Genomic DNA, 22986 nt, shown 5'->3' on the forward strand with positions numbered 1-22986 from the left:
TGTCCGTCCGTCCGTACGTGCAAGCTGTAACATGAGTAAAAATTGAGATATCATGATGAAACTTGGTACACCTATTTCTTGGCTCCATAAGAAGGTTAAGTTTGAAGATGGGCAAATTCGGCCCACTGCCACGCCCACAAAATGGCGAAAACCGAAAACCTATAAAGTGTCATAACTAAGCCGTAAATAAAGATATTAAAGTGAAATTTGGCAAAAAGGATCACATTAGGGAGGGGCATATTTGGACGTAATTCTTTTGGGAAAGTGGGCGTGGCCCCGCCCCCTACTAATTTTTTTGTACATATCTCGGAAACTACTATAGCTATGTCAATCAAACTCTATAGAGCCGTTTCCTTCAGGCATTTCCATACACAGTTCAAAAATGGAAGAAATCGGATAATAACCACGCCCACCTCCCATACAAAGGTTATGTTGAAAATCACTAAAACTGCGTTAACCGACTAACAAAAAACGTCAGAAACACTAAATTTTACGGAAGAAATGGCAGAAGGAAGCTGCAACCAGGCTTTTTTTAAATTGAAAATGGGCGTGGCGTCGCCCACTTATGGACCAAAAATCATATCTCAGGAACTACTCTACCGATTTCAATGAAATTCGGTATATAATATTTTCCTAACACCCTGATGACATGTACGAAATATGGTGAAATCGGTTCACAACCACGCCTTCTTCCAATATAACGCTATTTTGAATTCCATCTGATGCCTTCTCTGTATAATACGAGTATATATGTACATTAGGAACCAATGATGATAGCGGAATAAAACTTTACACAAATACGGTATTTGAAAAATATGTAAATAACGGATAATGAAATCTCGATTATCACTTTATCATGCGAGAGTATAAAATGTTCGGTGACACCCGAACTTAGCCCTTCCTTACTTGTTTTTTTATGGTTTCTTTGTGCTTCTTGTTTAGCTATATGAACACGTATGTACATATAAACATTTGTTTAGTCGAACATTATTATTTACTCTCTCTATCTCTCATTAACAGCTGTTTTTCAATTCAATAAAACGGCATTATTATGTCTGTATGCGTTCACATTAGAAAGCTAAATATTTGCAATAAAATTTTTCAAAATATAATTACAACGTTGTTAATTGCTTACTTAAATATATTTATTCCTACTCTGTGTAAACAAAAATGCGAACAAAAAGCGAAATTCAAAAGTAATAATGCGCAGTGGATAAAATTATTTCCATAATAAAGGGGATACCAAAGTCTAATAAAAATAATAATAAAAGAAATTTCGCAACCGTTTATTAATTCTTAGAAAATATACTGAGAAATTTCCAAGCAAACTGTATATTGGCATTGTTGTAGAAAAGGGATAGGCGTTGAGAAAAGGGCTCCCAACAATTATACCCTGAAGAGGGTATATTAATATAAATGCTTTTTCAGCTTGCACTGGCCAGTGTAGGGTGCGACAAGTAGACTGAATTTGTCCCTAGAGGGGGTGATTACATATGTATTTAATCCTGCTGATATTTCGTGTGCGGAATCGTTGCGAATGTTGCAAAATGCTTACGTTGATTCAGTTTTATCAAAAACACAAAGGTACAAAGCCTTGAAAGACGGTCGCGGGATCGTTGAAAAGATGCCTCGTTAATATATAAATAATATTGAACAAGTGAAAAATATGGTGCTTGAAAATCGTCAGGCAATTGTTAGAGATGGCAAGAGAGCTCCACATCTCTCGCGAGTCCATTCGAATGATTACGGTGGATATTTTGTGTATAAACGCTTTCTTGCTCGACTCGTCCCGATAAAGCTAAATTTTTTTCCAAAAAGTGTACCGTAAAAGAAGCCAAAACCAAAAAAACACGACAAAGCCGCACAAAAATTTAATTTGATGCTCATTGTTTTTTTTTTCAATATTCGTGGCTTGGTGCATCATGAATTTGTTCCGGAGGGACACACGGTCAATAAGGAGTGCTATTTGGCCGTATTGAGGGGTTTCCGTGAGAATATCTGTCGAAAACGGCAAGAATTGTGGAAGAACCATTCATGGATTTTATACGGTGATAATGCACCATCGCATTGAGCCACGATTGCGACCGAATTTAAAGCCAAAAGCGCAATGAATACCATCGATAAACCACCGTATTCACAAGATGCTGCATGGCACCACTCTTGCGGGTTGTGTGGCAACCAAGAGATGTCACCTCCTAATCCTGGATGTAAATCGCCTCCCGTGCCCATTGGAAGTTTTGCAGCCAGGAGGTAAATTTAACTAACGTACTGTCGAATCGGGAAGTAACGGTGTCCTTACCGCCTCCTACAACAGCGGAGACCCGACAGCTCACTGCGTTGAGTATAACATAAGGACAACAAATCAACAAGCCAAAAAAGAAAAGCAAGGAAACGGACACTAAGAACGACGCGAGCTGGTAGGCTGGGTAGGCCCCGTCCTCTGGGCAAAAAGAGGAGACGACATTCCACTCATGCATAGCGGTTTGGGCAGGCGTAAGAATTTTCTCTCGGGCTGATAAGGAATCAGATCGAGGGCCTGGCGTGTAGACAGTAGCAATGTCGAGAACTCCGGATGGAGAGTAAACCTCTGTATCGACAAATACATCCGGAGGACAAGCTACCGCCTGGACTACAGGTTCAGCTCGGTGGTCATATGGCCTTATAAGCCTAAAATGGCCATCGTGAGCGGAGCAACTCACCCTAGAAGGAGTGGTCGTACAACAATGAAACTTTGCAGAAACACTTCTCTGGACTAAATTAAGATATTTTGAAAAAATCTAGGAAAACCGCCCACTGCCACACCCACCTCCCATATAACTGCAATTGCCAAAATTTTTATTTTTGGACCTAGGGACTTGAAATTCGGGACACTTCTTAATTGAGTTCTCCTGATGAAAAAAAAAACTAAACTTAAACGCAAAGTGACGTTATTTTATACCTTTACCTTGATAAAAATCCAATATAATATGCAATGTTTTAATGGAATATGTAACAGGCGAAAAATTGTGTTAGTTTTTATTTGTAATATTATGCAAGCACCATATCTTTAACAATGGGATCTAGTTCTAAGGAAATTTTGTTCGAATGACGCCTTAAGCTACTTATGTAAGGATCCGAAGTTATAAGAAGTCTGTTGAAGACATCAGTATTTGGTGAAATTAAAATCGATGTTACTGAGTACAGACTCGGAACTTTCATTTTTTTATAGTAAGAGAGCTAAGCAAGGCAAAGCACATAAAGTTTTTTTCCATCAAAAAATGAAAAGTTGATATTTTTTAGTGTAATTTTTGAAAAATTATAGAAATTAGCTTACTTTGCCAATTTCAATAAATTTTTTTTTTTATAAACAAGTAGGTGCTATATTTTCACTAAAAAATAAAAGAAAAGCCATAGCTATAAACTTACACACAAAAAAAATTCTTTATTTGGACAATAATTTTAATCTGATTTTATTGAATAACTTTCCGTCGACTTCTGTTGGTTTTTTTAACTATAAAATTTCACTTTTTATAAAAAACCTTTTTGAATTTTTCTTATCCAAATATTTCTTTACAAAACAAAATCATTAAAGTTTTGAAATTGGAAAGTGGAAAAATCCTATTTTTTCCGCCGAAATGCCACTGTGCCACGCAGCGGCAGCCTCGGCTGTCATCGCAAGCAGGTTCACAGCAGATAATACTGCTCTGTACCAGCTAACTTAGATACGGAGATAGATAGTTCGCTGGTGGAAGGGGAAGTGATGCTGTCATTTGGATGCCTCTGAGGCCATGCGCATTTCTCCACCGTCCATCCTCCACCCTGGGGGATTTAGTGCTACCGGCTACCGGCTTGTGGTAGAGAAGACAAATGGCCTTCTACTTTTCTTCCTTCTTCTGCGAGCATCTTCGGTAGCCGCCCGATATGAGTCCGCATTCGACTTCCTCCGGTGTAAGGGCATACAGGAAGGTAAACTTCCGTTTAGATCCTGCACACCCCTTACCTGTAGTGGTGCTGATGTTGTAGACTATATCGTCGTTCTTTGTCGTCTTAGTGTTCGTTGCCTTGCTTTACTTTTTTAGCGTATTGTTGATTTGTTATCTGTTATCTTTGTCTTACAACCCTTGAGTCAACGCGGTGAGCTGTCGGGTCTACGCTGTTGTAGGACGCGGTAAGGGCACCGTTATTTCCCGATTGGACAGTGTGTTAGTTAAATTCACCTCCTAGCTTCAATGGGCACGGGAGTTGATAGATTAGGAAGTGACAGCTCTTGGTTGCAGCACGCATGCGACTTCTGGCAACCCGCAGGAGTGGTGCCATGAAGCATCTGGTGAATACGGTGGTTGATCGATGGTATTCATTGGGGTTTTGGCTTTAAATTCGGTCACAATTGTGGCTCGATGCGATGAGAGCCGTGGGCACGTAAACACTTCGGCCGGAAAGAATGGACGTTCCAACAAGACTCGGACGTCACATAAAGCGAGAATTAACCAAGAGTGGTTAAAAAATCATGTTCATTTCGTCGACACAATGGCTTTCGAATTCACCAGACGCAAATCCGATGGACTTTTCCATCTGGTCCATTTTAGGTCAAGGTGCGGACTAAAAAATACACCAGTATGGATGCGCTCAAGAAAGCGATTGTCTCGTGGAATAAAATACCACAAGCTCACATTCGTGCAGCATGCAACTCGTTTTTTGACCGTTTGAGGGCCATAGTCAAGGAAAAAAGGTGGCCATATCGAGCTAAAGTGAATGGATTCTAAATTTTTGATTAATACATTTTTGTCATTGGAATCAATAAAAATATTATCAAACTAAAAAAATTATAGTCGTTTGAATAGGTTTTGGGTTGTAGTTTTTGCTCCTTTTTGCGGTACACTTTTTAAAAAAAAAAAAGTTTGTTTTATGGAACAAATCGAGGAAGAAAGCGTTTAAAAATATCCACCAAAATTAATCGAATGAGTTCGCGAGAGATATCGAGCTCTCGTGCCATCACTTGCATCATATTTTTCACTTGTTTAATATTATCAGGAATTGAAGAGATTGAAGATCCTCCAGAACGAGGCATGTCGTCAACGATCTCTCGATCATTCGTAGGCTTATGCTTTTAATATTAAAATCGAATTGTGCTCATTATTTCGCCCAATAAAGATAACTAATATGATCTACTGTTCGGTTGCTTTACTTATATGGCAATGGCATTGATTTTTGAACACGCACTTACACACTTCAAATATTTAACTAACTCATCGCTTTCCTTCATGCGGTTCATTGACAGTGACAATGATTGCTCGCTTTTTTCATAGTTTCGTTTATAGTTTCGAAATACAGATATGTAAGTACGTATGAGCTCATGTTGTTTTGCCTATTTGAGGTTGTCAGTTACAAAATTCGTTATACAGCGTCAACAAATAGGGATGACGTGATTTTGACAGCTCGCGACGGCCATTTTTTTAGTGTGTGTTCAGTAAGGTTTGTCATTTCATCATAGCACGTTTCACTTTGGTGAAACGTTTGGAATTGATCAAGAATTTATGTTGTTCGGTGGCTCAAAATTCTGGCTTAATGTCTTCGTCAACAAACAAAGTTGCCGCTATTGGGATTAGTTAAAAACTCGTGGGGTTCAGCAAACGGTAATGTCTTCCGACTGGATGAAAACGCTTGGAATCTCCAATTGGCACCAAACAGCGAACAGGAAAAACGATTGGCGAGCTGTTGTAAACTCGGCAAAAACTGCGTAAGCGGTGTCTACGCCAATAAAGTGGAAGAATTTACAAAGAAATTGTTCAGATCGGATCACTATAGCATTTAGCTGTCATTCAAAACATTAAGTTCGGAATCGTAAACGACGTACATACATATTATTATAGTAATTTTAATATTTATTTTGTCTAAAGAAATTGAAATAATTGCCAGCGTCAACCGACTTTCAACACAAAAATATTAACAGAAAGATTCATTAACCCATGAACCGCCAAATTACCAAACCAGACGATGTGTTACATGCAAGCGCGCTCAGCATACTGGCACGCCTACACACACATACATACATATATAGGGTATAACAATGTATATTACGCATATGTACTTACATATGCATGATCACATTGTGGCACAATTTTATTGCTACACTTGAATACTAACAGGCAGCTGCTGAAACCACAAAAATGTGTAGCAACACCAGCATTGCTCTAAGGCTTACATTGGAAACATCGCGTTATTGTTAGAGCCGACAGCGCGCTCGATTACTGTAACTCTTGACAGAGCTTGGTGCGTAGGTTAATTCATTCAATGCGCTAATTGTGAGCGCCATGCAACCTCCTACCGATTGAAATCCATTTTTGTATGTACGCATGTTCTGTGCAATAAGTGCCCGAAATTTTTTATTTATTTCGTTTTTACCCCACTTTACTTATTACTTAACATTGTCATAACTTAATTGGTTAGACCAATCTAGCACCCTCAAGAAAATCATTACTTTGACAATTTATTCTGAGAGTACGGAAAAGAAATCAAGTTTTTCTCTTTCTACTGGCCCATCTACGGAACGACCCTTTTTTAAGAGGAAAGTCGGTGAACGAAGCGGAGGTTGTTTAATTCACGAATATTTTCTACAAAAAGTTCCAATTATCTACAAATGCGTTATGCCGTGTGAAAAATTTCACCGTTTTCGCTGCATTGAAGAATTCTAGGTACTTTTTGCGCAGACAGTATGCATACGTGCTAGTTGACAAACTTTTTGGCTGCATGCTTCTTGGTCTAGCGTTGATGAGTGACACATTCGCTCTTTGTCGATTTGCCTACTACAATGACACCACACTTCAATTCCCATTTGTGCTGTTTTAATAAAACGCACTTTTACCCACATGCTTGTCGGCTTTTCTGTTTCATTTAAATGAATGTGTTGTTGTATATATGAACTGTGATGAACTACATATTTTTCCATTAGAATCTCAAGGGAGTGCATTTGAATGATTATTTTATCGCTACTGTGGCGAACTGTGGTTCGTAGTACTGCGGCATCTTTTTTGACAAAAATTAGTTTTCACTTACTGTAAATTATATACTGTAGTTTTTTAAGTTCTGTGTCGAGGTTAGGGAGCATTTTTTTGTTAAAAATTAATAGTTACTTGAGTGGAACCAATAGCTTTTTAATCAGATATTGAAATTTTGACTACATTACTTCGCTTTTTCTGAGAAAATATATATCTGATTTGGCTCTACACTCAGGCACTTTATGATCGAAACCCATACACCGGAAGCAGCCAGTGACGGGACTATCTGTTCGCACCCGGAAGGAGAACCACTTAATGTAGTGGACATTGATTTGTCCGTACCCTCCAGCAGGGCATTGGTGCTACCATCAGAGGCCACCTTCCAGGGACGACTGACCATCCTCACGTCAGACTTCTGGGACGTCGGGCTAAAGTCCTGGAGGTTCAGCCGGAGTAGCTCTTCCATGAACTCATCATAGGAGATCTTCGTATGGACCCCCTGAACTACAACCCGAGGATCCTAATTCCGGTTGACAGTCACGTCCAACCCCACCTCTCCGAACTTTGCGTTGGTCGCTACCTTCTTCCTCTCCAAAACGGAGGGAGTGCGGATAACCGCCCCTCCACTTCCACTTCCTAGAGAAAGACACACCTCCTTAACGATCGCAGGCTCCTTACTCCTCACCACGACCGACCAGGTCTCAACAGGCTTCGGAGTTACCGGTGCAATCGTGTCCAGCACAGATGCTGAGGTCGCAGGCATCGGTGCCGATGAAGTCGGCATTGACCTACTCGATCGCGGGGAATACCTCCCACAACTTTCTAAGGGCGTCAAACCGTCCCCGAAGCTGAGCATTCTTGGTTATAACGGTCGCCAAGAGTGCCTCGTATTTTGAGGCAAGCTCCAACAGCCCCTTCGCAGTCGTGATTTAACGCCACCAATGGTATGGTATAATTCGGGGTCTTCCGGGGGGCTTGAAGGCCTTCACGGACCTTCTTAGGGCTAATGCTGCAATAGTTGTGAGTAAACCCAACTTCGACTGCGTAGTTGTGGATTCTTCACAACTGGGTGTATGAGTCGCGATAGACGGGTAATTCGGTTGTATTGCAAATATAACGAGCACCTACTTGCGAGTAGTAGCCCATTAATCTTAGGGCTGGATGCGTCGTCTACGATGTGGTTTAGCAAGGTATCCCGGCATCCGTCTGGATACGGGTGGTATACGCTTGATGGGTCTGGGGGTGTGAGTGACATTGACTTGACACTTATGATTTAGTGATCATAATTTGATTCAAATTATGGTTACTCTTCCGAAAGAGCTCCCTCAATTTACCTTGTTTATTTTAAGCTTGAGTTTTAAATATTTGTTTTTGTATTACAAAGTTGTCCCAATAAATGTAGGAAAAATTTTACTAAAGTCTTGTGCAAATAATAGTAAGTACTTTCCGCAAAAAATCGCGTAAAAGCTTGAGATAAATATCACAGCTGTACAACACTTCAGCCGTTATTGATAATACAACTTTTTTATTGCGCTTGATTTCCCGAGGATAGCTCACACATTCATTACACAATTAGCAACTTAAAATATTGCCCCCTTATCACGACGAAAGCAAAACATGATAATTATTGTAGTAAAAATTGCTTATGAACAGCCGTGTGCGAAATATTGATAATAATCACGCTTGCTAGCAACAATTTGCTGATTGTTATTGAAAGTAATTTTTCATTTTCCATTTTCATTTTCTTCTTTTGTTCGCAGAGCACAAATTAGTGATGGTTGGCTTGGATAATGCTGGCAAAACCACAATACTCTATCAATTCCTTATGAATGAAGTCGTACACACCAGCCCCACAATCGGCTCCAACGTGGAGGAGGTGGTGTGGCGGAATATACACTTTCTGGTGTGGGACCTGGGCGGACAGCAGAGTTTGCGCGCCGCCTGGAGCACTTATTATACAAACACAGAGGTATGAGTTAAGTGAGATTTTAACACAAAAAAGTTGCCAATTCATCGATATATCCGCTTTCATTGTTTCGCAGTTTATTATTATGGTCATCGATTCGACGGATCGCGAACGCTTGGCTGTTACGCGCGAGGAACTGTATCGTATGCTGCAGCATGAAGACCTCTGCAAAGCCAGTCTATTAGTTTATGCAAATAAACAGGTTTGTATACATACATAGTTATTTATTTATATATGTAAATGGGAATTTTTGATTTATATTTAAATTACTTTTCATTCACTTTTGTGCAGGATCTCAAGGGTGCTATGTCAGCCGCGGAAATTTCACGTCAATTGGATTTAACCTCGATTAAGAAACATCAATGGCATATACAGGCGTGTTGCGCGCTCACCGGCGAGGGGTATGCATACATATAACATAAAGAACATAAACAAACATGATTTTTGTTATTATTTGCTTAAGCGTTTTGACAGTGTTGACGTATTACGCGAATTATACGCTTTTGTGTATTTACGTAATCGTGACGTTTTCGGTTCGTTTTGGTTTTATTTAATCGTTTTAGGCGGTGTATGTAAATATCAGCTCCAACTTTTTTTTGACTTTGAAACTTGAGTAGCACACTTAAGCACTTATTATGGCCGCTTATGACGAACGTAATAAAATATGCATATTTGCTAATTGATTTGTGCTGAGAAAAGAACAAATAAATCTTTCTTTTCATGCGCTTTCATAATCGTGTTCGGACCTCTTAGAGTTTAGAAGTGCTTAGTATATTTTTAACCGCTTTTGTTATCTCACCGAGCGCGTTATGATGTGAAGTGGCTTATTATTAGATTTGCAAATTTCGAGTGCATAATTTTCGAGGCTTTGAGATAACTTAAACTAAATTTCCATTTTGAAAAAAAAAAAAAAAAATAAATAAATAAAAATAAAAATTTATATCTACAATGTATTGTGCCCAGAAATATATATTTAACTGTGATTTTATTCTTGGATTAATGGAAATAATATTTTTAATAAAATTGTCCGCTAGTCTTAATATTTAAAAAATATATTAAAAACAATTAAAAATACAAATTGTAACGAAGCAGTGTAGAAATTTTTTTTAATTAAAACATTTGATAAGAATTAAAATTGATAAAATGTGAATTTCTTGGATGTGTTTGTCGGTCACTGCTGTAGAGTATTGAAGATGATGGCTCTTGGGCGAGCTCTAGCACGAAATGGTACAATACAAAGTAAGCCAGCGAAAAAATACTTCAAAAACAGTTTTGTTTTTTTAATTTTCAGATTTAATATTGGGAATAAATTTTTTTTTTCAAACCGGCATTTTAGATTTAAATATTTTTTTAATTTTTCAAAACGTCATTCGGGATTGAAAATTATTTTTCATTAATATTTTCGAGATTAATTATTATTAGCGAAAAAATGTAATTTCAAAAACAATTTTTCTTTAATTTTTAATTATAATACTGGGAATAAAATTTTTTTCCAACCGACATTTGAGATTAACAATTTATTTTTAATTTTTTAATTTCATTGAAAATAATTTTCGAATTTTTATTAAAATTTTCAAGTTTACAAAGTAAAAAATTGTTATTTAAAAAACAATTAAATTCTTTTTAATGTATTGTTTGCAAACCTGTACTGAGCCTTCTCTGCGTACATAGTAAAAATTTACTATTTTAAAAGATTCGTGTTTGAAATATTTCACAATTAATATTTTATACTTTGAAAATAGTTGTAATACATTAATTCGCTTATTTTATATTCAGTGTGATATATGAGTATATTGAAGACTCTAACTTTTTCTTTATAATACATATATTGAAATTGAAGACCTTGCCAGATAAAAATTAGGGGCCGTTCCGATTACGCATCCCGGACGGCCCCTACGCATTCCCAAATATTGAAAAACAGCGCACCCAGCTAATCACAGCAACCGAAGCCCCAATACATTGAAAGAGTTACCGCAGAAACTAACACATGCACTATGAAACTCATAAGGGCTTTGCGTAAGAAAGTGATGAACGACCCTTTAATTAATTTTTTTCCTCAAATTTTTATAAGTTATGGGTTATTATAGGTATGAGAAACTGTATGGGTCACACATACACAAGAGTTTCGGTTAGATTTGTCAATTCATCGAAACTTTAACTGAAATCTTTCGCAGCGCTTTTGGCAAATTATCGGTGGCGGCTTGAAGTGCAGTATTTCTGCCCTGCAGTCCCCCAATTTTACTACTTTGCCTTCACTTCAAAAACTATTAGCTATTAATGTATTTTGCTACTTTATGGATTCATACATACACATCGTCACCAAAAATGCAAAATAACATAACTTTATAGGCGAAGGAAAAATCGATATAATAGAAACCACACATATTGAAACAAAATTAGAGTTTTGGTTATAAAACAGTTACATATTGGTTATATCTGACAGCGGATGCTGAAAATTTTATGCTACATATACATATGTATGTATGTAATATGATGTAGAAAATCATAAGCAATAAAAAACTCAATTTCGATGATGATTGATGATACGTTTTTTGCATTTTTGGAGTCGATATATATTAATATTACTATATACATATATATCCTTAAAAAAATTAATAATCAACTCTTTCTTGTTACTAGGCTTTATCAGGGGCTCGAGTGGATCGTGCAGCGCATCAAAAAGAAATGACAGACGTCAAATATGGACTGCGATAGTATATAGCTAATTAAATAATACAATTTTATATATGTATGTATGTATGTAAAGAATCTTTATGATAACAAAATGTAAAAAAAAATAAGAGAAAATAGAAAATAGAAAATAACAAAACAAAAAAAAAAAGGAAAATTTAACATACATTATATAAAAGCGCATAGGTTAATAATTTTTTTTCTTTCAAATAAGTTTATATAAAAAATTATTATTTTTTTTTTTCAAATAAGTTTATATAAAAAAGTTAATATAACTGTTTGTATATTAAAAATAAAGTTTTTGTGAGCGTAGCCTTAACTATTTGTAGGCTGCAAGCAGACAGCGTTGCATAAAGTTTAACGGAAATTGATAACGACAAACGCTTTAGCGGCGCGTGACTGCGCTGCAAGCGCTGAGTTTAGTTTAAGTAAGTTTAAGTTGCAAAACATATAAACCAATTGTTACCAATTTGTGCGTTAGATAAAATTTTCAAAATTCGCGCTTCTCAATTTATAGTTTATAATTACATTTGGGATGCTTAAAATAAATTAAGAAATTTTTCAAATTCCATTTTGAGATTTCTCTATTTTTAATTGTTAACAATTCACCGGCGCTACCGATTATATTTAATGAATGAGTGATTTAGTGCTGAATACAATGCGGCAGCTATTATATAAAATGTATGAAATCCATATACGCATGCATGTATGTGTACAAAAACAACAAATTATGTAGCGGCACGCCTGTTAGACGAACAGTAGAGCCGTTGTAATGGTTCTTAGTGCCAGCGTGTTTGATTTATAAAACGTTTGCATGTATTGTATTTAAAGAAAATTGAATCTTCCATTAAATAATTATAAACATTATGTTAAATATTGAGATAGTACATATATAAACATATAAATAAATATGTGTAAGTGTAGTAACACTAAACTGAGCGTGTGCACAACGCACTCGTTACAATTACACAAACATATATGTATGTTTTTTTTCAATAATTGTGTAGCAGCAGTGTTGTACAACTAATTTGCCTACATACAAACATACATATCGTCAACTAAAATGCAAAACAACGCAACGTCAAAAATCGAAATTGAGTTTTTTATTGCTTACGATTCATAACATATATGTAGCATTAAATTCATCAGCTTTTGTCAGACATAACCAATATGTAACCGTTGTATAACCACTATATAACCAATATATAACCACTTTATAACCAAAACTCAAATTTTGTTTCAGTTTGAATGGTTTCTATTTTATCGTTTTTCCTTCGGCTGCCAACTTATGAATGTCCCGTTATTTTGCATTTTAGTTGACGTTATGTATTTACAGTAATAATTATAAACCAGCATTCTACATACATACATTCGCCTGCTGCGTTTAGTAAATCAGTAATAGTAACGAAAAAGTAATCAATAGTGAGCGCTTATTAAACGAAATGTATTTAAAAATATTTCTAAAGCAACGAAGTTAGAGCTGCTCACTTGCTTGCTCTTTGCCACCGTGTAGTAACTTTATGTATAGTCTTTTACATAGGGAAACAGTGAGATTTACTTAGCACAGAGATGTCATTTGCCAAAATATAACAACAAATTAAACATAAAATTAAATGAAATCAATAAATAATATGTCTATTTGTAAGTAAGTTTAACCAAATTAAGCGATTTTTAAGAGAAAAGTTATGCTAACGCAATAAATAAAAACAAAAATTAATTTTAGCGATGTGTTTTCAATTATTTGCGGTTAAGATGAAAAAATTACAAACTTAAATGGTTATTGAAAAGTTATTAAATATTTTTATACAAGGGGTGTTCCAACGTAAACAGGACTTAAAAAAACATTAAATGGTTTTTTTCGGAAAAATCAATTTATTTTATTCAAAATAATCTCCTGCTTCAATACAGATTTTTGCACGGTCCAAAAGCATGTCGAACGAGTGTTTTAGCTCGGTGGCCGGTATGGCCGCCAGTATGCCGGTGCAAGCCTTTTCAATGGCGCTACGTCTGCGTAACGCTTTCCTTTCATAGGAAGAAGTCGCACGGTGCCATATTACATGAATACGGGGAGTGGTTAGTGGTAAAAATGTGATTTTTGTACTTTTTGACCTCTTTAATGATTCCTTCGAATGTTGGATTCTGAGCAATTTTTGGCCGTCAGTCAATTTGTGCGGAACAAATCGTGCACACACCTTTCGTAAGCTCAAATGTTCGGTCAAAATGCGATAAATCTATTTTTTGGAGATGTTTAATTCCATTTCCATGAATTTCAATGATGATTTCGGCGCACAGTTTCGATGGAATTTCCAGTGATCACGTATTTTAATTGGCCCACATGTTGATCGTCACTTATGTCCTCACGACCACTTTGAAAACATTGAAACCACTCGTGCACTCTGCTACGGGATAGGCAATCATCGCCATAAACTTGTTTCATCAATTGAAATGTTTCGGTAAAAGTTTTACCAATTTTAAAACAAAAGTCAATGTTGGCTCTTTGTTCGAAGCTCATTTTCGCAATAACTTCACTTCCAATCCATGAAATGTCATGAAATTCTCACTGGACAATCGTCGACATATACATAGATGGTGCCACCAGGGGGCGCTAGATTCAAAAAGTCCTGTTTACTTTGCAAGGCACCTTGTATATGCATATTTTGTTGGAACCGCCGATATCGGACCACTATAGCATATAACTGCCATACAAACTGAAGGATAACAAGAAAAAACGTTAACTTCGGCTGCACCGAAGCTAATATACCCTTCACAGGTGCATTTCTTTTAGTCACTATGTGTTCAGTTTGTATGGAAGCTATATGCTATAGTAATCCGATCTAAACAATTTTTTCGGAGATTATATTGTTACCTTAAGCAGTAATCCATGTCGAATCTCGTGAAGATATATCGTCAAATGAGGAAGTTTCCCATGCAAGCATTTGATTCCGATCGTTCAGTTTATATGGCAGCTATATGTTATATTGGTCCGATATCGGCCGTTCCGACAAATGAGCAGCTTCTTGAAGAGAAAATGACGTTTGCAAAATTTCAAAAGGATATCTTAAAAACTGAGGGACTAGTTCGTATATATACAGACGGACGGACGGACGGACGGACAGACAGACAGACAGACGGACATGGTTAAATCGACTCAGCTCAACATACTAATCATTTATATACATACTTTATAGGGTCTCCGACGCTTCTTTCTGGGTGTTACAAACAGGTTATAAAAAGTATGTCTTTGTATGGAAAACTGTTTTATTTGATGAGATATCTTCACAAAATTTGGCATGAATTATTATCCAAGGTAATAGTACAGTCTGCAGAGAAGTAGTTCGAATCGGGCCTCTATAGCATATACATAGCTGCCATACAAACTGAAGGATCAAGACTAAGTTTTTGTATGAAAACTTTTGTTTATGTGAAGGGTATTATAGATCCGGCGCAGCCGTAGTCAACGTTTCTTCTTGTATATGAAAAAATAGCCATTATGCCTGAGTAATCGCAGCTTTTTCGGGTGATTTTTTAATTGATAATTTATTCAAAAATCGGTTTTTAGATAGATTGGTTATGACATTTAAGTTTTTTTGAAGATAATTTCAAAGAAGTCCAATTTGGGAAACTTTTTCGAGCACGAATTTCTTCGGAAATGTTGCAAAGCTGGAATAGTTGCTGGCTTATTTTGTACTTTAGACTTGACGTTCCCACAAAAAATAGTCTAAAGGCGGCACTGCCCATGCATCCCGAAAAATGCACTGTTTGGTGTGGTTTTTGGAATCATTGGACCGTATTTTTTCAAAGATGCTGTTGGACGCAACGTTATTTTATTTGTTGCCAAAAATGGAAGAACTGAATTTCATGTGGTTTCAACAAGATGGCGCTACATGCCACACAGCTCGCGATTCTATGGCCATTTTGAGGGAAAACTTCGGAGAACAATTCATCTCAAGAAATGGACCCGTAAGTTGGCCACTATTTGGGACTATTTTTTGTGGGGCTACGTCAAGTCTAAAGTCTACAGAAATAAGCCTGCAACTATTCCAGCTTTGGAAGACAACATATTTGCAGTTGCCCAAAAAAAGGAGTGCGGTCAACATTTAAATGAAATTATCTGCAAAAAGTAAATGTCATGAACCAATCTAACGTTTCAAATAAAGAACCGATGAGATTTTGCAAATTTTATGCGTTTTTTTTTTTAAAAAAGTTATATCTTAAAAAATTTGTTTACCATTCACGCATAGGCACTCAAACTGTTGCACTTTATTGCATTTTATTTCACATTTCGGTTGGTAATGAAGTGCAGCCGACCAAATTGAGAATGCAACTATGTTTGCAGATTATAAAATACTTTTGAAAAGAGCTGCCTGGATACTAAAACGATTTTCTGACGTCAAGCAAAAATTTAAATACCTATTAATACTTATTTGTCTGTTAAATAAACCAGACTGAATGAAATAAAATATTTAATTAAAATATTTTGTTTTGGGTAGTAATAAAAATAGTTTACGCGACTCTTATTGACATACAACTTTGCACGCTTTGCTTGACAATTGATATCTAACAATAAAGCGTTGATAGCGAAGAGTTCGTTAGAAAGAAGGCTTTCTTTTTCATGCTACTAGTTAATAAAAATGGCGACTGTTGCTTGGCAAAGTGAAAAAAGATGGTGTGAACGTACGTGTCATACAAAAGCATACATCGAACTTCTCTGTCAAAGCAAATGTCTGAGGTAAAGCGAAGTAAAAGTTATATGGAAAACAGCTATTACACAGCAGTTCAACGTTCCACAACTTGCTTTCAAGTTGATTACATAAATTACTTGTCAAATTGGTTTAAATTGGCGGCTGTGACGTACGCTGCTAGAGCTTGATAATCAATCGAAGTGTCAAGATGCAGTCGTCAGAAAACCGCTTGAAACTTTACAAAAAAAAAAAAAAAATATGTAAAGATGTAGTGAAAAGAAAGAGATGAGTTGATAAAAGAAATCTCGTTACTAGAAAAAAAACTATCTTTTACTACATTATAATACTATGAGCGATTCGGGAGGCATAGCCTTTTCCCCTTCCCACGACAGTCGGGTCTACGTAACCGGAATGGACCCAGATTTTTTATCCGGTCTAGGACTGTCAACTCAGCAGAACTCTGCTGCTAGTGTTCCTAGCTATTTTCATTTCTGCAGAAATTGATTGATTTTTATACTCTCGCAAAATGTTGCTGGGAGTTGTATGTATCAGCTAAAACAAAGCGAGATAGATATGGGGTTATACATATAAAAAAGATCAGGATGACGAGACGAGTTGAAATCCGGGTGACTGCATGTCTATCCGTCCGTTCCTTCGTTCCTGCAAGCTGTAACTTGAGTAGAGTTTGAAGATTAAGATATTTTGGTGAAACATGGAACACACGCTTCTTGGGACGAAAGCAAGACGGAGTTCGTAGATGGGCGGAATTGGACCACCGCCACGCCCACAAAACACCATTAAGGGAAAACCTATCAAGTGCCATAAATAAGCATTAAATTAGGGAATAGAACTCTAATTTGGCACAGGGAATCGTAGTGGTAAGAGGCACTTGTGGGCAAATAAGACAAAAAAAGGGCGTGGCCCTTCTAATAAGTTTAATATACATATCTCCTAGATCACTAAAGCTTCAACAGCCAAAGAACAAAGCAATTCTTATAAGAACTTTTACCGACAGCGTGAACATGGATGACTCCGCCCATTCCCCATATAACGGTACTGTTAAAAACTACTACAAGCGAGATAAATCAATAACTAAATACCTCAGAGGCATTAAATTTTACCCCCGAGATGGCATTAAAGGGCTTTATACGAGTCGTTGTGAAAATTGGACAATGGGCGTGGCATCGTTCACTTTTAGATAAATCACATAACTCAGGAACTGCTCGAGCGATTGCAACCGAATTTGATACGCGACATTTTAATGTCACAGGGCGAAAATTGGCGAAATCGGACTGCAACCCCGCCTACCACTTCCTTCACTTTCCAGTACATAAATCAGGAAGCAATTAAAATGACGGGATACAACTTTGCACGAATAATGCCATTAGAGTATGCCACCTTATGACCAGATGCCCAAATCCAACAAAAACTGTTCAAGTCCCTAGGTACCGAATATTTAGACCCCAGAGGTTATAGTTGACTTTTTACGAAAAATATCAGTCAATATGTGAGATAGTATATTTGAAATTCGGGGTTAATCTTTTCTTGTCAATCATATGCCTGTGTGTCCAAAAAGAGTTGAATCGTGGAGGGAAGTATATATAAAATTGCTAAGATTCCGATCCTCAGGTTGATGTTTTACATCTTGACATATTTCCCTGGCGTTAATTCTTGGAAGTTGCAAGTATAAAATGGTCGGTTGCACCCGAATTTAGCTCTTCCTTTCTTTTTTGACGTCAGTTCATCGATATAACAAATGACTTGTATCCCCGATAATTATAACCGAACCAAATACTTTGGGGTAGTCTTTGACAGCGAACTGCTGTGGAAGAAATAGTGAGGAAAACCTGGGGGCTCTCTACCTCTCTTATGCACTGGTGCTACGCCGCTATTGTTAGACCAATTCTGCTCTACGGTGCAGTCACATAGTGGATAGGCGTACGAAAATGCACCAACCGGAAGCCAATGGAAAGTGCATAACGGGAGTTTTAAGAACAACTCCAACGGCGTCTCTTGAACTGGTACTAAACCTGCCACCTACAGACCTCTTCGCTGAAAAGTGCCTAGCAAAATTGGCGAGACGACTACTGGCTGCAGGAGAATTTGCATATAGAACCTTCGAACATTGCTCGGTGGGTAATGGCGGTTGGGCAAACACCGACTAAATGATCCCACTTTTCAACTGAGAAAGAAGATTCAAAGTAAACATGGAAAACGATGGTTGGTGTAACGGTATGTTAGTTCCTCGCAACGCTCTAAACATCTATACGGATGGCTCGAAAATGTATGAAATACTATCCAGAGTTAGGCATAAGGCAGCCTTTTAAGTCGCGGAGTCGGTCTCTAATGCACCAGCAGGCAAATCCAGAGTCAACATCTATGTAGACAGGCAAGCAGCAATCAAGGCAGTAACCTCGTATCGCATATCGGCCAGAAGTGTCTTAGGAAGCAGGGCGGCAGTGGAAAGTGTTGCCAGAAGCAAGCACTTCACTTCTACCGGGTGCCAGACCACGAAGGCATCGAGGGCAATGTAATAGCGGACAAGATTGCCAAGAATGGTGTATTGTCTATACTCGTATGACGATCTTGACAGAAGCATGGTAAAGAAAATCAAACGACGATGGAACGAGCTACTTGCGTGCAAAACTGCAAAAGTCATGTGCAAAGCAGTCGAACGGAAGTACACAATATTCCTATTGGCACTCGATAGAAGAGACTGTAGGAACATGATCGGAATACTAACGGGTCACTGTCTGGTGGCGACACACACCCGCAGATTAGGGCCGATACATCGCGAAGATTGAAGGAAATGTATAAAGCAAAGCACCAGGGAAACAATGCAGCATCTCTTGTGCACTTGCCCCGCATTGGCAAGACTACGCTGTAAGCATGTGGGCTCCCCACAGTATGATTCACTGGAGAAGATATCGATAGTGAGGCCGCAGAGTCTGTTAAAATTCGTGTCAGGCGCAGGCATACTGAACAATGACTACTCCTCTTGGACTTAGCAACTGAACTTCATCTGGTATCGCAAAGAACCAAACTGGTCTGCGTGTGATTTATTAATTAATCTAACCTAAACTTTGTTTTTGTTTAATGTCGGTCAATCTCAAAAGACCTTAAATGTGGAAGAGTGCTTTTAAGATAGACAGACATTAGAAAAAAATCTTCAGAAAATTTAGTACGAATTGGCTACATAAGTTGTTGTTCCATAGCGCAGTTACAGCAAATCTGTAAATGCTAAAAACTACCGGGCAGTTTTTACTGAAATCAGTTTTCTTCAATTTCCATCGAAGAGTTTGAGATAATGATGGAACTCAACTATTTCTGTTTAAACATAGTGCTTAGTCGTCATATGAAAACCCCACGATTACCGCAAATCTTAAAAATCATTAATGAGAAATCCAAATATAAATTAAAGCGCAGACTTTTATATGAAGAAGATGTTAGCCTTTTTCAATCAATATTTTTTCTAGTAACTTGTTAAGATTTAGTACGTATACTTGCATATATGTCAATATTTTTGAGAATGTTGGATTATATTTAAATATGCTTTCAACAAGATGACTTGCATTTTTGTATTAACAAAGCTTACCCGACCTAACATTAACTTGTCTTATCATCTAAGAAATTGAATGAGAGACAAGACAATGCATATGACTATATATAAACCTACTCTTCTGTGGAGGAATCACCAGAATTTACATATAAGTATGTACGTTGTACATACCAAATGTATGTCGGCAGCGGCAATAGAGAACACGTGAGTAAATACCATTTTATTGAATAGATATTGACAAACGGAGAAGAGCTTTTAAGAGATAAAGAGAGCGAGTAAAACAAGTGATTCTCCAAAGCAATAATTTGTAATACCTTTGACGTGTGCTTGCATATACAAGTTCTTAACGAAAATACAAGTATGTATGTATGCTGAGCTCCAAAAATATGGAGCAAGAATCTAAAGCAACAACAAATATAGGGTTGGTTAAGTCTTGACGCAAATTTGTTTAAAAACAACATTAGTTAGATTATCATAGAAAATGATGACTGCTAATAGGATGATGATAATTCACTTTTTTGCTTCAAACGGAACGATGTAGTTGAAATGTGGGCCTTAGAAGTCGATTTGGTTAACTTTCAGAGCGGATGCATTTTTGAGAAACTTTTTCAAGTCTAAAGTGCGCTCAGTAACTGCATATCTTAAAAACAAAAACACTTGGTGCTGTCACACTATAATTTCGATGATAAGGCATCAATAATTTCTTACCAAGAGAAGAAAAATCGCTACCTACAGTTGTTTCCAAGCTGTATAACCTTCTCAAATAAAAAATATTCCTGACAAGAACTTAAATCTTTGGCAGCAATTGAGGAACTTCTTGGTAAGAAAAGGACGGGTGCAAAATTTCAGATCGATATCTCAAAACTGAGGGATTAGTACGCTTTTACATATACAGATGTACGGACGGGCAGATAGATGAACATTGATAAAAGGAATCAGGCCGTCAAGCTGATAATTTTTATACTTTTTATACGTTCTCTGATATTTTCTTTTGGGTATTACAAGCATCGCGGCAAACTTATTGTATCCTCTATATAATTTGTATTACTTTTGGGTATTTTAAAAATAATCCTCACTATAAAAAGAAACCGTATATGCTGTTTAGGGATCACAAAGATTTTGTTAGAGTAGTCTAAGATCTTATTTACTTTGGGCTCCATTAAGTTAGGTTAAGTTAACGTGGTGGGCCAATGAGTCGCGCATAGACCAGTTTTGGTACTTTGCGATACCAAATGGAGTTCAGTTACTAGGTCCATGAGGAGTATAAGATACCTGCACTTAACGCGAATTAACAGAATCTGTGGCCTCACTATCGATTCCTCCTCCAGTGTATCATACCCTGGGAACCCCAGATGCTTACAGCGCAGTCTTGCGAACCTGGTGCTGAGTGATCATTATCTAAAGGAGGGCGTCTACCTTCGCAGATTAGAAATTTATAGAATTTTCATAGATTTTTTATTACATACCATTTATGAATATAATAAGGCTTTATAGAATAGCCTTACTTTGTCGAGAAGTATTAATGATATTTTGACCTCGGACCCATTTTTTTCATGTACATTTTTTCTATAGCTTTTGTCATTTATGAGATATATACAAAAAATGCGAATTTCATGGAAAAGTGAGGTTTAAAGCCCCCTACTACCTCGCCGGTGTGAGTTTCGACTTTTTCGCAATGGGCACTTTTGTAGAGTGTTCAATTCTGAGGAATATGTGTCTAAAGTCAAAGCGATGCCATAAAATGCCTCTGAGCTACAGAAATTTAAAGATAAAAAATCACGAATCCCGTGTATTCTCAATGCAAAACTTTTACATGCCTTGGTCCAGTCCTTAATGTTAATAAGGGCTCAAAGTTTCAGGGAATTTTTTTAAGGTATTTCCAAGGAAATTTCATGATAGGATTGAAAAAAATTAATAGTTAAAAAAAACACCCTAATATAATATACATATATTTATTATCATGATTCAGACAAAACTATAAAATATATTCGAAATTTGTAACTGATTCATAAGACATCTCGCCATGCACAGTAGAAGAAATGGCCAACATGGCGGATGTTTAGAGAAATCATATATTTTTAAGGACACCGAATTTTTTTTTTTACAACGAACAAATCAAGGTATTATTGGATTTTTCCTTTTGCATTAAAAAAATCGACAATTTTTTGCCAAAAAACTACACTTTTTCAGAGCTATGCCATTTTATTAATTTATGATATTTTTCAATAATCGTAGGTCGTTGTATTGGAAATACTTTCCACCTTAATAACCTTTTTAAATTTTTTGTTTCAGCTACTCATTCGGCCGGAATCATGCCAACAGTTGGGGAACTGGTACCTCCGAAGATAGCACAAACTCCGTTATTTGTCAATATTTTTGTAAGGAAAAGTCTTAAAATAGAGCTGAGAATGTACCTTATTATGTCCAAAGAACTTCAAAACATTCGATAGAGTATTTTCTTTTTTAAATTCACGAAAATCGCCGGCGCTTGAAGCAAGAACCAAAGATTTACGCAATTATAGGCTGAACCACACTCTAATTACTTTGAGACTGTACACGATGGAAGACTTAAGGCACGCTCTATTGGTTTCGTCAGACTCTTTCATAACTTCAAAATATATAAGTACCTCAAAATACAGGTACTCTAAAATCTATATACCTAGATAATGAGGTAAAGCAGCTTCTTTTACATGGGGATGAGTTACCGGACATTCATATTTCCGAAAGCTCTGACTTGGTATAATATTATCAGCATTTTTTTTGAATAATACAAAAAAATGTGAAGAAGGAAGATTTAAAAAAAAAAAAATTTACCTTCGTTATAAAAACAAAGAATTACACCTAACATTTGTATCTGGTCCCTGTCAAGACAAAATATCTCCTGTCATCAAACAAACACTCGACATCTGGCTCCAATTGTCGCCAAGCAGCGAAAAGGAAAAACGGCTTGCGAGCTGTTGTAAACACTGCTATTAGCGCGTAAGCGGTGTCTACGCCAATAAAGAAGAAGAAAAAGACCTTATTTTGAATTTTTTGTATTTTTACATTTTTTTTAGCATGGAAAATATGATCAAAAACATGTATCATTCGAAAAATTGCCGTCAAATTTTCAAT

At 36.8% G+C, this 22986-nt stretch overlaps 1 protein-coding gene and 1 long non-coding RNA gene across 5 annotated transcripts in view; one reads left to right on the plus strand and one right to left on the minus strand.

Moving 5' to 3' along the window:
• The window catches only part of LOC126757926 (ADP-ribosylation factor-like protein 5B), a 30083-nt gene extending 16730 nt beyond the window's left edge, over window positions 1–13353 (plus strand). For all 4 annotated transcript variants that reach the window (XM_050471856.1, XM_050471854.1, XM_050471855.1 and 1 more), the window contains exons 3-6: window positions 8735–8943; window positions 9017–9142; window positions 9232–9341; window positions 11581–13353. In XM_050471856.1, the coding sequence (XP_050327813.1) occupies window positions 8735–8943; window positions 9017–9142; window positions 9232–9341; window positions 11581–11629 (494 nt within the window). In that variant the 3' untranslated portion in view covers window positions 11630–13353. The remainder of the gene's footprint in view (window positions 1–8734; window positions 8944–9016; window positions 9143–9231; window positions 9342–11580) is intronic.
• The window catches only part of LOC126757929 (uncharacterized), an 85955-nt gene that overhangs the window by 3190 nt on the left and 59779 nt on the right, over window positions 1–22986 (minus strand). The window lies entirely within an intron of this gene.

Source organism: Bactrocera neohumeralis, chromosome 5, assembly GCF_024586455.1.
Source record: "Bactrocera neohumeralis isolate Rockhampton chromosome 5, APGP_CSIRO_Bneo_wtdbg2-racon-allhic-juicebox.fasta_v2, whole genome shotgun sequence".
Classification (NCBI taxonomy): Eukaryota; Metazoa; Arthropoda; class Insecta; order Diptera; family Tephritidae; genus Bactrocera; species Bactrocera neohumeralis.